Source organism: Podarcis erhardii (assembly GCF_964252035.2).
Source record: "Podarcis erhardii genome assembly, chromosome: 7".
Taxonomy (NCBI): Eukaryota; Metazoa; Chordata; class Lepidosauria; order Squamata; family Lacertidae; genus Podarcis; species Podarcis erhardii.
Genome location: NC_138511.1, coordinates 37,781,581 through 37,797,724, shown reverse-complemented (window position 1 = coordinate 37,797,724; position 16,144 = coordinate 37,781,581). Strand labels below are relative to the sequence as shown.

The 16,144-nt window shown below is 40.4% G+C and overlaps 1 protein-coding gene across 1 annotated transcript; it reads right to left on the bottom strand.

The window, feature by feature from the left end:
- Positions 1-167: 167 nt before the first annotated feature.
- On the bottom strand, positions 168-16,005 carry MLYCD (malonyl-CoA decarboxylase). Its single transcript, XM_081870250.1, has 5 exons — positions 15,397-16,005; positions 6,797-6,909; positions 6,478-6,634; positions 5,066-5,215; positions 168-745 (listed from the first exon to the last, which is right to left on the bottom strand). The coding sequence occupies exons 1-5, from the start codon at positions 15,988-15,990 to the stop codon at positions 212-214; spliced, it is 1,548 nt and encodes a 515-aa protein (XP_081726376.1). The 5' UTR covers positions 15,991-16,005; the 3' UTR covers positions 168-211.
- Between the last annotated feature and the right edge of the window lie 139 nt (positions 16,006-16,144).

The window sequence follows — 16,144 nt, the reverse complement described above, 5'->3', positions numbered from 1 at the left end:
GTATCATCCAGAACATAAATGTGCTCTTCCTCTCTGGCAAAGCATGTCAATGCAACAAGAATGGCCTGGCAGTTCAATACTGAATCCTTGATGAGATTAGGGACAGTGTCTGCTCATTTTATCAGCAACATTCCCTCTTTTTATATACAAACACCACATGACTCTCATTTAATTAAACAGGCATTTGTTGTTTTTAAGCTGCCTCATTTATTTAAAGTTTGCTGTTCTGCTGAAACTGAGTTACTAAGGATAGAACCTGCTCTGAGGCTTTAATCTGTTTAGTTCCAAGATATGCAGCACTGTTACTCATAGTGTCCTCCAAAAAATAGCGATAGTTGACCATCATTCCGCAAGAGGCAGTGATGCCACGGGGGCTTGTGTCGGCCATCCAGTTCAAACGCCATAACACTGCACCGTTCTGAAGATGGAAGTTTGCCACAGGGTTAAGGGCATAGCCACGGTGCTTCTCTCCATACAGATACCAGGCACACAGTCTCATAAGTGGCTGCTGTAAAGCTCGGACCAGTCTTTCCGACCTCACCCATTCATTGTTTGCTAAGAGGCGCTTTAGAATTTCAACAGCAGGGTCTCCTGTGATCTCAGATATTTCTTGATATTCAGGATCTGTGAAAGGATCACATCTGCCCGTCTCCTTGGACTGTGAAGAAAGAAGGCCCAGGAACCACTTGGTGAATCCCGGAATGGGAGACAGAGTAGAGAAGGCTTTGATCTGAGGAAATTCCACCTGCAGTTTTTCAGTTTATAAAGAAAAGCAATCTATTATTATTATTATTATTATTATTATTATTATTATTATTATTATTATCTCAGTAGGATAAGGAGTCTAATAGCAATAACACATACTATGTTTTCCCAGAAACTGGCCAAATCAATTCTTAGAATCAGCAAAGGAAACAGACCAGATCACCTTCATAAATGAGCAGAATAGGACCTTAAGTCAAGAGCATGCTGGTTATGTGAGTTTAATATCCTTTTAGAACCATTTCAGAACACAGTTGGAAAACATACCTACCGAGGTGGGAAAACATTTAAGATACAAATCCCTCATCTCTCATTTCTGTCTAATGAAATAAATATCCTCTGCCCAACATATCAAGTTCTCAAGATCCCAAGACTGAGGTAGTAAATTAAGCTCCCAGCAGGGTAGTTTCCATACTATAAAGGCTTGATCAGCCATTCTATAACAACTATTAGATGCCGCTCCAAGTATGTGAGATAAGCAACCACTTCTTAGGCTCTTGAAAAACTCAGATGATGCCAAACTGCTTGCTGAACAAAAATATTTATCTTATCCACAGTTTAAATCTGTTTAGCAACAGGACAGCTACAACAGTATACCCCCAACCACACCATCCTCTGCAGAGAAAGAATGTATCCATTCATCAGACTAAGATTAACTGTGGGGAATTCAGAGTAGCAGTCACCCTGTAAAGGAATCTTCAATTTGAGGGAACAGCAGCAATATGCCTCCCTCCCCTCTGTCTACCTCACACAAAATAAGAGATAAATAAACAAACTCTGAGTTTAACATATACCAAGTGACTGGTAGTTAGAGGTAGGAGTTAAGAGACTTGAATTAGAGATAGGAGTTACGAGACTCTTTTAGAATAAAGAGAAGTAAGGCATTCTTATTTCCATAACAACAAAGCTTGTAGCTAAAAATTCAGGTGCCCCTAACCTGAACAGAGTATTTATTTGAACAGCATAGTCCACACGGGTGAAATGGGAAAGCTCTGGATCAACTGTACAATTCTATGATTCTAGTACTGTAAGAGCACTGTTGGGTCAGACCAGTTCAGCACTTTGCCTCCACAGTGGCTATAGGAAGCCCACAAGCAGGATGTAAGTGCAACAGCACTCTCCTGTATGTAGAACTTGATGTGTTTTTTAATAGCATTTCTTTTGTTTACAAACAAAAAAGAGTAAACCTCAGCATAATTTATTAAGGCAGAGACTATTTGGAATGGGGGGAGGGATAAGAAAAGCAATCATGTGCTTCTTTTATTTTAAGAAATAACAAGACAAATTGGCAAAACGACCTAGTTTTTGTAGTATCTCATATCTGATGAATGGCTGAGTTTAGAAGCTTATCTTATGTGGCCAGTTCCTGAAGAAAATAATAAATAGATGCAGTAAAGCATGGCCATTTATGCTGCTGCTAAATTGATGTGCTACTTTCCAGGGTTGCTAGTAGAGATCCGTTAATGTTTATTTCCTTGTCAGAAACCCACACTCCATTAAGAAGTAGATGCTGGGTTTATTTTGTTGCTGCTTCTGTAGAAGGTTGCAGATTCCTTTCTATTATCAGTGACTTATCTAAAACAACAATGAATTGCATTAGCCAAGGCAAGGGGGAAAAGAAAGCAATGCCACCATCTTTATCCTGACTATAACAGATTAAAGCAGTCCTTGCCAACAGCCTCACCAGACAGAATAACTCCTCCTTAAAATAAGCTTGGTTTGTTGGTCCTATCTTGCACTTTGCAAAGATTTAACACATATAGTCTTATGACACGCTTACAGCCTAAAATTTATTGCAGCATAAGCTTTTATCCGATAGAACCCACTTTATCAGATGCATTGCAAAGTTTTAAAGCTAATTCCTACTGATACCTGGGAAAGAAAACAGAAATCAAAATCTGTGGCCTGCTGTCACACAAAAAAATATTTACTAGAATGACTGCATGCTCCCAATCCTGGGCACTGTTTGTGATCTAGTAGCATGACATGTTAATAGGTGATGTTTGCAGCTACCTTTATGAAGAGTGGCAGCTGAGATGCTGTTTCTGAGGCTACAGTGGCATTTACAGACAGAAGTGTCACACTGGGTTAAAGTGAATGGATAAAGGACTGAATAATTTTTACTGGAGAATGGCCTAGTTTTTTAAAAAAGTGCAGCATCTTAGGTAACCCTGTTCCTTTTGCAACTTAGATAGATGCCCATTGTGGTTAACCTGGGGCACATCAAAGGCTGCAGGAAAATGATTAAATATTTCATATTGATCATATATCTAGAGACTGTTTACGTGCTGCAAATTAACCACAAGAAGCTGTGTGCAAAGGAACACGTTTCCTTTTTCTGTACTTACTTTCCTCAAGCTTTCTACAAAAGAACTTGCCTAGCGAGTTTTCTTTTTTCTAACATTACATTTTCAAAAAACTTAGGCTGTGGTTTTGTGTAGTGTTAAACTTTCAAGTTACATTGATTATTTTCTGCTGTCTAAGAAAGCTTGGTGTGGGTTTCCTGCCATGTACCCACATATGAAGATATTAAATAAAGGGATGAGCTGCCTTAAGAAACAAGAGTAACTGAAGAAGGCCAAAGTCCCCATTCCTTGATAAGACACTTGTCCCTTGCTTAGTTCTTACTGAGCTAAAGTAATATCAGTCTATTTGCTGATGCTAAGAGAGCTCTACACAGTTTTACACTGCTTTGTCAGAGTCCGTGCCCAAATACAAAAATTAATTTAGAAAAGTGTTTTGTTGTGATTTGTTTTACACACAATTGTATTTGCACTCATGTCCTTTTAGTGACAGAACTGCCCCAGCTATTCTTGTTTCTCCCCTTAAACTAACCCACAGTTACTGAAGTTCACAAACATCTCAGGGTTCAAATGGTTAAAATTTCCACCATTCCAGTTCAAACTTCAAAGTATGTCACTTCACATTCTGACACAGCCATGATGGCAATAATTTAACATGCTCTTTTTCTTGGGAAATTAAAAGTTACAGAACCTTGAAATTAAGTGATTTGGAATTAATCAAATAGATGAGAGAAAACAAAGCAAATAATGATATATCTTATTTTCCCTGCATTGTTTATTCCCCAAAGGATATTTCACATCCAGCCATGAGAAATGTATTACAACACATTAGTATCTATGGGAATGAACCCCAGCAAATGGAGCAGTACCAAGTAATTTAGTTTGGTATTTAAATGAGTAGGCTGCACTCTTAAGACAAATTCCAAAGCATCTGCCTTAAACTAAGTTTAAAGCATACAGTGCTCACACAAAAAACCCGTGGACTTTAACCCAAGTGAACAATCCCAAACCCACTAGGAGTGGTCATTTCCAGAAACCTAAGTTAACAGATGAGGTGGAAGTATTATAGTAAGATTTTCACATTCATTAGATATGACATAAATGATTCTTTGTGACAGGACACCTTGGTAGCAAGTTAACAAACGTTACTTTATAATAATAAAAATGTTTTACAGGAGATGATCTTCACAATCCTACCATGTTGGGGCTCTTTCAGAATGCCTCATTTCACACGCTTGATGAAGGGAAAGTCACACTCTGGCTCTTCCAATATGTGAATGTGACCTAAGTCTGGAAAAGTAGGGTGAACACTACACACTGCTAATTTGGGGCATACGTTTAAGTTTCCTTGCGAATTTCCAACAGGGCTCTTTGAAGAGGTGGGCATGGTTTACTCCCAAACAGCCTGGTGGGCCAAACTCTTAAAGTCCAGTGGTTTGTGGTCCCTGGCTTGCATTCCAGAGTGTCCCCACCACTACCTTGGGGGAAGGGTGGTCAGTGGTCGAGCACATGATTTGCATGCAAGGTTCAATCCCTGGTATTTTTAGGTGAGGCTGCAAAGGATTTCTTCCTATAACCTTAGAACATTGCTGCCATTCTATGCAGATAATACTGAGCAAGGTGGATCAATGATTTGACTCTGCATAACGAAGTTTCCTGTGTTCCTATACACTGCATTTCAAGTACAAGTGCACCAGAAAAAATGAAAATAGTCATACCTCATGTTACATTTGCTTCATGTTACGTTCTTTCAGGTTACGTCCCGCGGCGACCCGGAAATACCACAAAGGGTTACTTCTGGGTTTCGCTGCTCGCGCATGCAGACAAGCGCACAAGCGCCAAATCGCACAGCGCATCTGCGCAGATACAATGCTTCAGGTTGCGCTCTTTTCATGTTGCAAATGGGCCTCCAGAACGGATCCCGTTCACGACCAGAGGTACCACTGTAAATACAAATTAGATTCTAGTGCTATTACCAAATGGCAATTTTTCACACATACCTGCAGTTCCTTAACAACTCGCTTGATGAGGTACGTCCCCAGCTCCACACCCTGCAGGCCCTGCTGAGTCAAACTGATTGAATAGAAAATTGCAGTGGTGATTTTGTTCAGATCCTCAACTTCTAAGGGGGGAATCTCCTTCACTATGGCCTAGAGAAAAATTAACCATAAGTAACATTAGTAACTGTAATCACCTTCAAAATTCAACAATTTCACATTCTATAACCCACTGAATCCTACATAAGCCAAAATCCTGTGACTCAGAAGACTTGCTTTGCATACTCAGCTGTCATGTTGAGAATTTAACAAACAGCTCATGGTGCAGCATTAGGGCTTGATAATAGGAAAACACAAGATGTCAGTGCTCAACTGGGCATGTGCAAGCCCTTCTGTTTACCTAAAGAAAGTCTCAGGACAGTGGCCAAAGCTTGCTTAAGTCTCCTATTTTCATCAACAGAGTGTAATATTGTAATATTGTAATATTGTAAGTATGAGCAGTAGCCTAATGCCTAACACTTTACAGGGCTAAAATGACAACTATTTAATTCTCTGCTACACTGGCTGAATTTGAACACCACACCAAACCACTGCTTGCACTAACCATAGTTCAGAGCTGCTTGTGTGTTTGTGTTTTGCTACTACTCAGCCCTCTCAACCTTGTGTTCAAGCGGCTTCCAGAAGGCAGAGCAACAGCCTCAACTATGGTTTGTCAATTCAGACTTCATACACTGTTCTGAAACCCAACAGGACAAAGAGAAGTATATAAAATGCTTTAACAAATAAACCTTAATTCAAATCAGTTTGCAAGTCTACATTAAGCTTGCTTTTGTAATTCTGGTTCAGACGATCTGGACACCACATGTAACTATGAATCTTCCTTAATTTTAGTTACTATCTCTATGGACAGTTCCAAGAAATTTCACAAGAAAATCTTACTTCTAAAGATAACATGCATAAAAGCACTTGCTGCTCTGTTTGACGACTTTCAAAAATATTAGTAAACAAAAGAATAAGAGACATCTAAGAAATAGTATTAAGACAGGCTAATCACTTCCTTAGTCATCAATAGAGAGCAACAACTCACTCTAGGCAACTAAGCATGGAAGCTGCATGAACAATTATTATTCATTATATATTTTTCTTCTTCTTGACCACAAATGATTAACGGAGGTTAGTATAGACAAATGAGCTACTTAACATGCTCACAAAAGCAATTTTTTCATGGAATTACGTGAAATGTTATATTAAGACATTTGTTTCAATCACAAGTTTTCAGTTAGAAAATACTGTTTGATTATGTTTAGGTACTTTATTTCCAAGAATCTGCTTGGAAGTGTTCCATAGTCACATGCTCGAGGCCTGATGATTAATGTGCAACAAAATTTTTCACAAATTAAGTTGAGCAACTATACCTGGATGCTGCTAGATATCTCGTCTGTAAGTGCAACATGCAGAACAACCAACGGCTCACCAGGTATTGCACAGTGGGCAAAGTAATAGCACCTTCTGTAAGATCCAACACGGCGTTTCATGTCCATCCAGTTTCTAACAGGATGTACAGCTTCACTACTGGGGAAAAAAATAACAATTACATTTTAACACAGAGAGAAGACACTCACAAAGGTCTGCTCTCTCCCCTAGATTTATTTTATCATGCAACCTTGAATCTGCATGTGCACATGACTTCCTGAACTTTTAAAAAAGAAGACACCAGCAATTCTTGGCACTTACTCGCTAATCTTTTGAAGAATCTCACAAGGCGACTGCCATGTAACTCGCTCTAAATTTAGGAATCCTGTGGAAAACCATTCTGACAGCATGTTCTTTAACACTCCATTCATTTCCTAAAAATAAGAGGGGGGAAACCATTTTATCAATTCAGCAGTAGAAGCAACATAGCAACATTGTTTCATGACAACCAATAGGATTGCTTACAGCACTAAACTATTGGCATCTATTCAAAATGAAACCCCCACTGAGTTCAATGAGATTTGCTCCCAGATAAATGCCTACAGGACTAGAGTCTTAGTCTTCCATTATATTCAATATAAATTATAATGACTAGTCTTCACCCAAATAAGTATTATTTCATTATTATGTTGAAGCATTTCTATGCAGAAAAGAGATCAGTAAAGTCACACGTCAATATTTTTAAAATCCAACAACAATAACCAACAGATTTTTAAAGTAACAGATTAAAGGGGGCCAAAGCTCAAGATTTAATAACAGAGAGGTCTTTGCCTGGTGCCTGAAATTGTGGGTGACATGCAAGCTTTATTGGAAGCTGGGCGGGGGGGGCGGTCCATAAATTGAGTGTTATAATTGAGCAGGTCCTTTCTCTGGTCACTACCCACCTCACGTCAGATGACACGAACACTGCTTGCATGTTTTGGCAATCACTTTTTTTCAACTGAATTAAATTGAATGGTCTTTCACAGCCTACTCTATATATACTTCCTGGAGAATTCTGCCAGAAGGACATGATAGAAGAAATATAATTAAATGTGATGCAATCACCAGCTTATGTGTTAACTTTAGATAACAGCCTTTCCAAAAACAGAAAAAGGAGGCAATGAGTTATATTTAAAAAAAAAAAAAATATTTATGTATGTATAAATAAAGCAAGAAGCTATGTTTGATCCCTGCAGTAGTATTTCTTAAGTGCAGCTTAGGTAACCTGTCTGCTAGCCCATCCTAGCCAATGGCCGATAATGAGCTCTGCTGTACTGTTTAAGGCCAATGCATGGAGGATCAGGCAAAACTATGCCTCCTACTGCCACACATTTGTGGACTAGGAGGTTGGTGGAAAGGAGATGAAGATACCCTGCAGCTGTGGCCCTGTTCACACTGATGAAATCATGTCAAACCATGAGGGACCTTGAAAGACATCCTTGCAAGTCCTCTGGCATAGTAAGATGTTTTTCAACTGGTGTGCAGAATGTAAACTGAATAAAACATTAAAAAACCCATACAAAAGTGTCTGTTTATAGAAATAAAGGCACCCACCAATGAACAGTGTAGTAAGTGACACCTGCCACAAGTTATCACCCCTTGCAATGTCAGCTGGAGCATCATTGCTCCAAAGGGACATCAGCTGCTGAGGGTTTAGCATCAAGGCAACTTGATGGGAAGCATAGGAAAAAAAGCTCTCCTGCCTGTCTTGGTACTTGAATTTGCTGCAATTTATGGTTAGACTCAGAATGACCTTGGGAGCATTTTCTAGTGCAGTCAGTTACTGGCTTTCCAAAGAATCCCCTAGAGTTTCATTCCCAACACTGCATTGTTGTATGAAGTATATGCTTAAAAACAAGTTTACTGGGGATGAGGTGGGGGAACAGACTAAGTAATTTTAAAATAAACACAAAATAGTGGAGACTCACCTGAGGCTTGTAATGAATAGAGAACAGCTAACAACCCTTCCTGAAATATTTTACAGCTAGCAATTCCTTCTTTTTTGAATGGTAATATTGCTATAATACAGAGCAAATGTTTAACATTCTCTGAAACCATGTATGAGGGTGTATTTGTTAAGTGTTTGCAAATTGTTGAAGGGGGTAATCCATAAAAATACTGTTTAGATTCCTCTGCCACAGACCTCAGTTTAAGCAAATAAATATAGTGGGACATTTTACAGAAAATAACAATTCAACCAGCAGGAGACATTAGGGTGATGAGGTCGTTTGCCGCTACAAAATACTCAGGACATCCTCACCTACCTGATGATTTATTGAAAAATGCACAGCACAGTTTCATGAACTGAGATCTCAGAACAATCTCAGCAAAGCACAGACATCTGCCATAATGCTCTTACAAGAATAAAAAATGAAGTACTTAAAGGAATACATCAGAGAGTTTTCACTTGACCAAGGTAATTACTTCCAAAACCCCAAAATGAAAGCTTTTCTATCAAAAACAACAGATTATCCTTTTATACACTATATTCGCTACTGGATTAGTATACTAGCTCTGAGTAGTATACACCATAGACATACTTCATTCTACAGTAATCCATCGATGGCATTAAGTTAAATTAATTATTGTCTCCCGAAAGACACCAGAGCAGCAAAAGTCAATCTTATATCCTAGCTCTAAACGCTTCATTCACAGATACACAGATTTTGTTTAAACTTAAATTAACTACTCTGTTCCACATTAAGACAGATATACTGGTACCTCGGGTTAAGAAGTTAATTCGTTCCGGAGGTCCATTCCTAATCTGAAATTGTTCTTAACCTGAGGTACCACTTTAGCTAATGGGGCCTCCCGCTGCCGCCGCCGTGCAATTTCTGTTCTCATCCTGAAGCAAAGTTCTTAACCCGAGGTACTACTTCCGGGTTAGCGGAGTCTGTAACCTGAAGTGTTTGTAACCCGAGGTAACACTGTACTTCCTTTAATTATGTCTGTTAACTCTCTCTTTTCAGAATTGGCAATATCAAGTTTGGTGCTTTCCTTTCTGTATGCAAATTATGTTCTGAGTGTCATAAATGTCACATAAATTTAACATCACAGTCCCAATGGTGGTGCCCTCAGAATCCTATCAGAGCATCCACCAATCTTTTTAATTACATCCAGGCCAAATTACAAATTATAATGGCAACAGTCAAATTTCTGCTTCATTTCCCTCCCCCTCCCCCAAATTGTTTGCTTTGCCCTCCTACCATTCTGATTGGCCAGAAGACTTGAAAAAGAGGAGTGATAATAGTTATATCTGTTGGGGGTAGTCAGTTAGAACTGTTCTTTCTCCTAATTGGATGCCATCAGCAAAGAGAACAGTTCCAATTGGAAGCCACCAGAAACAGGACACTTGATGCTAAAGAGAAGAAGTACAATGTAGCAGCTGTGCCTCAGTGCAAGGCAGATAGCTAATGGGGGAAAGGAAGAGCATCTAGGAGCAAAAGAGTTCGTGTATGCATCGCTGACTGTGGAGAAAGAAACAGATGAGAAAGGATAAGTTGGTTGGCAAAGGGAGAATTTGCTTTTTGTAAAACCGCTGTTTTGTCTGGGAAAGGGAGAGAAAGAAATGCATTCTGTGAGATGGGTGTATTGCATGGGAGAGAGAAGCCACATCAGTCACTTTGTGAGGGGGCCCACTATGCTCTCTCAAAATTCCAAATGTGCCCACAAGCTCAAAAGGCCTGTGGATTCCTATTCTAATCCAACAGAAGTGTTCTCTTTGCCTTGCAATGGAAAAGTCAAGGCTACAATCCCCAAAATATTCCACAGAAAGCAGAAAAGCTTCAGCAGCATGTCTGCTGTAGATAAAACAAACTCACTATGATCGGGAAGAACCTATTACAGTTCTGAGTCTACTAACTCCAAATCAGTAAGAGAAACTGAAAACCTAATGCCTCCAGAATTAACATTCTTGTCCTTTGCAAGAAGTCTAGCTCAGATGGCAAGACATGAATCCAGATAGAATTTCTACAGCATCACATATGAAGCAGAAAATTATTGTTCTTTCCAAAAACCTAAGAAACATATTTAATGAGTATGGTCAATATATTTCTTATATAAGCTCATTATTGGGGAAGAAAGTCTGAAATAATTTTTGCTTTATGCTGCTTCTACTTTCTAATACACAATTTAATATTTTCTGGGTTACCTAATCCTGGACCAACGCAAGTGATTCTTGCGCAGTCATATGCAGACAGCCTTCTGCATATGAGGATCATGTTTCTAATGTGCAACAATATAATATCATTTGCCAACTCCTAAAACCAAGCACAAGGAAGCTTCATTAGAACAAAAGAGTAGCCCTCCTTCCCAATTTAGGTTGGGGATGATGGGGTAATGGAGAAACAATCAGTTGTGAACCACTGACTTAATGGAAGTTAGAACTGCTTTAATTTTTATGCATTAAGAAAAACTCAGAATATTGTAATGCAGGTTGTCATTAATTTGAGTTACTTGAAGTTAACTACCTTTTCTCTAAATTAACGTTTGAAGACTACTAGTGAAGTTGCAGTTGTGGATCTGGATGTTCCTGTAGTAAAGGGAGTAAAGGGAGATAATAGCAGCAGAACTGAGAGTACATGCAAACTTCTATATTTGGTGCAGGGCTGCTTGCTTCTGTTATATTTCTGTATTTTGAATCTACTAGTGGCAATATGGTCTCCATATGTTTTGTGCTGCTTTAAAATGTTGCTTTTTATTGTAGTTTCTGTGTTTGTTTCTGACGTTTTTATTATGTAAACCACTCTGCGATTTCTTTGAAATATCGAGCAGTATATAAATCACCTAAATAAATAAATAATTGTCCGCTTCTATAATGGATATGTAATAGCACACAAGGGTTGCCATGATGCATGTAAACCTAAATGAGCAATTTATAAAATCAGAATTTCAAGCTGTTAGCTTCTTGCAAAGGACACTTTGAAAGTTATTGTCCTCATTGATATATATATATAACAGCAAAATCTCCTCTTGACTGTTTGCCTTATTTAAATATTGAGCTAGAATTTCTACAATCCCTGTTTCACTTGCAAAGGTCTGACTGCTTAGTCAGATACTGGTGTCAAGACCATTTTTAGAAACAATATTATTGCGCTGTCCACATGGTTTACTATTGTTTTGACTACGGAGATGTGTAAAACTTTATAGGCGATGAGACTTAAAGAGGAGCTCTGGGGCACATCATGCCTTGAAAGAAAAGCAAAATCTCCTTGGCGCTAAAAAATAGATGGTCTTCCGTGCTACCAAAGGACATTTTTTATACTCTCAGGGAAATTCTTTTTACCATAAAATGTACAGTTGAACTTTTGCTGGTAGATATGCCTGAATAGAAGCGCTGTACCTAGGTCACAAGAATCTATCATCTTCCACAAATTCAGCAGGAAGACATTTACTGTTTCTTAGCAACTAGTCACTAAGGAGTAGAGTCATTTTCTCTGGGCCATTGCTCTTGATCCTGGTGACTGTTTAACCTTAGAATACTATCCTTGAATACAAATCTATCCATATTTTGAGGGATGTGCATTCTCTCTCGATATAAACTCCACTATTCATTGTTCACATAATGCAACATTCAACATTTCTATTTATATGCTCCAAGCTATAGGAACAGGCTACAGTTCTACTGCTGCTGAGGGCAATTTGTTCATCATGAGTAGTAGGGCTCCAATGACCTCAGCCTCGGTCACACTAGCAAGACCAGCAAGATGAGGACTACAAATCATGTCTAAAAACATATAATTCAGTCATATTCCAACAGCACTTGTATCTTGATGACCAAACTATCTTATTTATGACTGCAATATACTCAGTCATGCATTGGATAGAAGTAGTGCCATTAAGGGAGAGAATAAATAAATGCTGTGAACGTGTGGAAACTATTGCTGGTGATGGCCTCATCCTATAACATGCTGTAGCAGCTCCTGAGATTATGTATGAAAATTCCAGAACTCACAATAGGCCACCTCAGCAGTCACTGACTCTACTACACTAGTATTTTTTGCCCTGTCCTGGCTGCAGCATACTAATGCAGCACAAGAGGACTCACTTGATCAGTGCCTGGACATGTAAGAAGCTCAACAAGATATGTTAAAACGCCATTTGATGGCTCAAAAGCAGGATCTTCAACAAGGATTAACTGTTCTCCTGACACATGTGGCAGAACTGCTACTCTACAGGAAGCTATTTAGACTGAAGTTACTAAAGCAGGTTTATAGGATAAGGCTTCTGGAGCTTCCAATTTGTAGTGCTGAATTAACCAGATATAAAACCCCATATAACTAGAGCACAGTGTGTCATTTTAAAATGACGTTTTGGGAACATTCTGTTTGCTCCTGCTAAACTGTATCTATGTGGATGGGGAAAAATATTTAACCGCTGATGGTTCCATCTTTTAGAAAGGCTATTAGTTAGTTGAGAGGAGCTGCAGCCCAAAAATTTAGGTCCAGGAAAAGGGTACCAATATCTGGGCAGAAGCAGCAAGCTTCTAGAAAGCAGCAGCATCTGTACACTAATGGAACTAAACAGTAGTGTTATTCAATGTCTCTGTCCAGGGGGCTGGGGATCAGCATTTGCTGCCAGCCTACCACTGCCAAAGGATACTGCTGAAACAAACCAGTGAAGAAGGATGAAGGACTTGTGTTCTGACCATTATTCCTACACTCTGAACTAGATATGCAATACTTGTAATTATAAACAGCTTGTTTCTTACAAGTATGAGCTGTACAATATGCAGCAGAATCTTAAAAAATATAGACACTGGTCCAGGTGTATGAAGTGGCATGTATAAAAAGTATTACGAAAACATTTTTTCTCAACAGACTCTCTGGTCAAACTTGTTAAAATCTAGAGTATATGTCATGTATCTTGCCTAACATCAAGGCTAGTGCAGAAATAGTTGAATTGCACCTCTTGCGTTTCATTCAGCATTCGTTGCTAAGGCCAAACATATTATTAGCACATCATGTGCTGATCTGAAGCAGCTGAAAACTGAAACCTGGCACTGACACACAAACTTTGCCCTAGTAAGCGTGTTTGCCAGTGCTGTATATGAGTATCAGACATTTTACACACATAACTGTGTGACCATTCCACACACACCCTCCCATGTATTGCATGAATGAACCTGCCCCCATTTACCCCATCTCACCCTGGTCTAACATCCCATACATATAAGGAACAAATATGTGTCAAATTTTCACCCTCCTGAATTTTTAAAAAACTTTTCCCTATATGTTGGGAAGGGAACTTCTGTGGCAGGGAGCCTGCTGTACTCATGTAGTCTCCCCACAAGATTTAGAACCCTGATCTTCGGTGCAGGAGTAGACATTGAGGTAGGACTGAAGAGTTTGGGAAGTGTGAAATAGAACATAGTTTATATTTTGTGGTAGGATAAGTTGTAGTAATAGTCCTCTTCAGGTGTTGAAACCTTATGGGATGAAGGGGACAGTGGGGATGAGCCTTTTAACCCTGATGCTGGCTTCATCAACTTTAACATTTTGGGAAGGGAACTTGTGTCATGGGGAGCCTTCGCTTCACTACCAGCATTTATCTGTATCTATAGAATGCCCCATCAGATCTAGTTAAAAACAACAACACCCAAGCAGAATAAAATGCAATCACATCATGGATTCTAAACTTCACTCAAATGGAGAGCAAAGACTCCCAGGGCAATGAAGTAAAGAGTGGGTCAGATCAAACTGGTAGGCTTCATGACATTTCCAAAGCTTGTCAGGCTGTTCACTCTTCCTGCAGGCCTCACTTCCATACTTTTAACAGCAGCCTGCCACAAAGGGAAACCAGGCGATGTTCTTGGCATGAAGTTCCAGGAAGGTCATCACCTGCTTAATTTCAGTGTATCAGATTGCAGCAGCACAGAAATAGAGCTATAAAAAACTGGGGAATGTGCAATCTAGAAAGATATGCAGATTTGGACTACACTGAGTCTTCAGTCAGGGGAAAAACTGACTGGAGATGTAAGCTGTCAAGAACACCTCCCTTTGCACCATTGATTCCTTCACCTCCTACCTCAAAGTTATGCTGTTCAATTGAATATTGTTTTTACCTCTACAGCACTAAAATTTGGGGTTGCCCAAAAAGACTGACTTAAAGTAGCACAGATGAGACAGAGTCCACACAATTTATCATTAACTTATGGCTTTGACACAAGATTTATGTTGATGGCTGCTGGTTGAGATGACTTTTAAAAATTAAGACAGCCTTATCAACCTCACAGGGCTGTTGTATACATTCGCCATCCCAATAGCTTAAAGTTCTCTGGCTTATAATAAACAAGTTTATGAAGCAATTTAAATAAAAATAAGAGACATATTCAAAAATAACAAAGACAACCCCCAAAGTGAAAACACTGAAGAACTATGGGTGCAGGAAAAAAACAGTGATATATGTCATTTAAATAATAATAATTACGGTAAATTTCAATGAATTTCTGCCTGCAAGGCTGTTTTTAAAGGAGAAGAGTTGGAGCTTGGGGGATGTCTACCTTCCCCATTAGTGTACATGCAAACAAACCTCCCTTCAGACCACATATTACTGATATATGTGTGTTGCTGTTGTTTTAAATAAAAATAGCTTTAACTTAATCTGTTTAAAATTAATACTGGGAGGCGCCTTGGGTCTTGCACTGGGAGAAAGGCAGGGTGTAAATAAAGCAATTAATGAATACATTGTAAGCCGCTTACGAGATTTGTAACAGTAGGCGGTACGAAATATGGGCTGCAACCAACTAAGCCTTATTCAAGAGTAGACACACTGAAATTAATAGACACGGCGAACTTGCGTCTCTGTGTTTTCCACTGGTCTCCTCTGAGTTACACATACATATTTGAAGGAAAGGAAAGAAAAACCCTCCCGGGGCTCACCCTGACATGCGGCCCTTCGGCCTCCCTGGCCGCCAGGGCTTCGAGCAGGTCCCTGCGGAGCTCCACCAGGAAGCGGAGGCCGCCCTCCTGCCTGCCGAGGTGCTGGAAGAGGCCCCGGTAGCGGGGCGTGAGGTAGTGGCGGAGCCGGTCCTCGGCCTGCAGGAGGGCGCCGGGTTCGTGCTCCCCTTTCTCCCCAGCCGCCTCCTGTTGCTGCTGCTGTTGCTGCTGCAGCAGCCGGGCTACTTTCCCGCTCACTTCGGCCACCCGGCCGTGCTCGACGCCGAAGTCGCGGGCCAGGCGGCTCAGCAGCTCGGCCCTCGGCCTGCCGCTCTCCAGGGCGCGGTAGTAGCGCATGAACTCCGCGCTGCGCTGCTCCAGGGCGGCCCCGGCTGGCGCCGCCACTTTCTCCCGGGTCTCGTAAGGCGGCAGCGGCGGGACTGCGCGGCTCAGAGCTTCTTCCATGGCCGTCGGGCCTGGGAAGGCTGCGGTTGCCATGGCGACGGCGCTAGGCCGCGGCCTGCCGGAAGAGCGGAGAACGAGGTGGCGGAACAGCTGGTGCTGCGCCGATGCCACGCACGGCCCCGCGCGGCGCATTATAAAGCCCAGCGAACCTTTTCCCTCGTTTGTCGGAATCCCAAATTCGGTATACACTCGGGCGAGTCAATGGGGCGGGAGGCCTTCCTCTTAGCACTCTCAGGGGGCGGAAGAAAAACAAAGAAGGGGATTGGACTACTGAGGTCGCCATGTC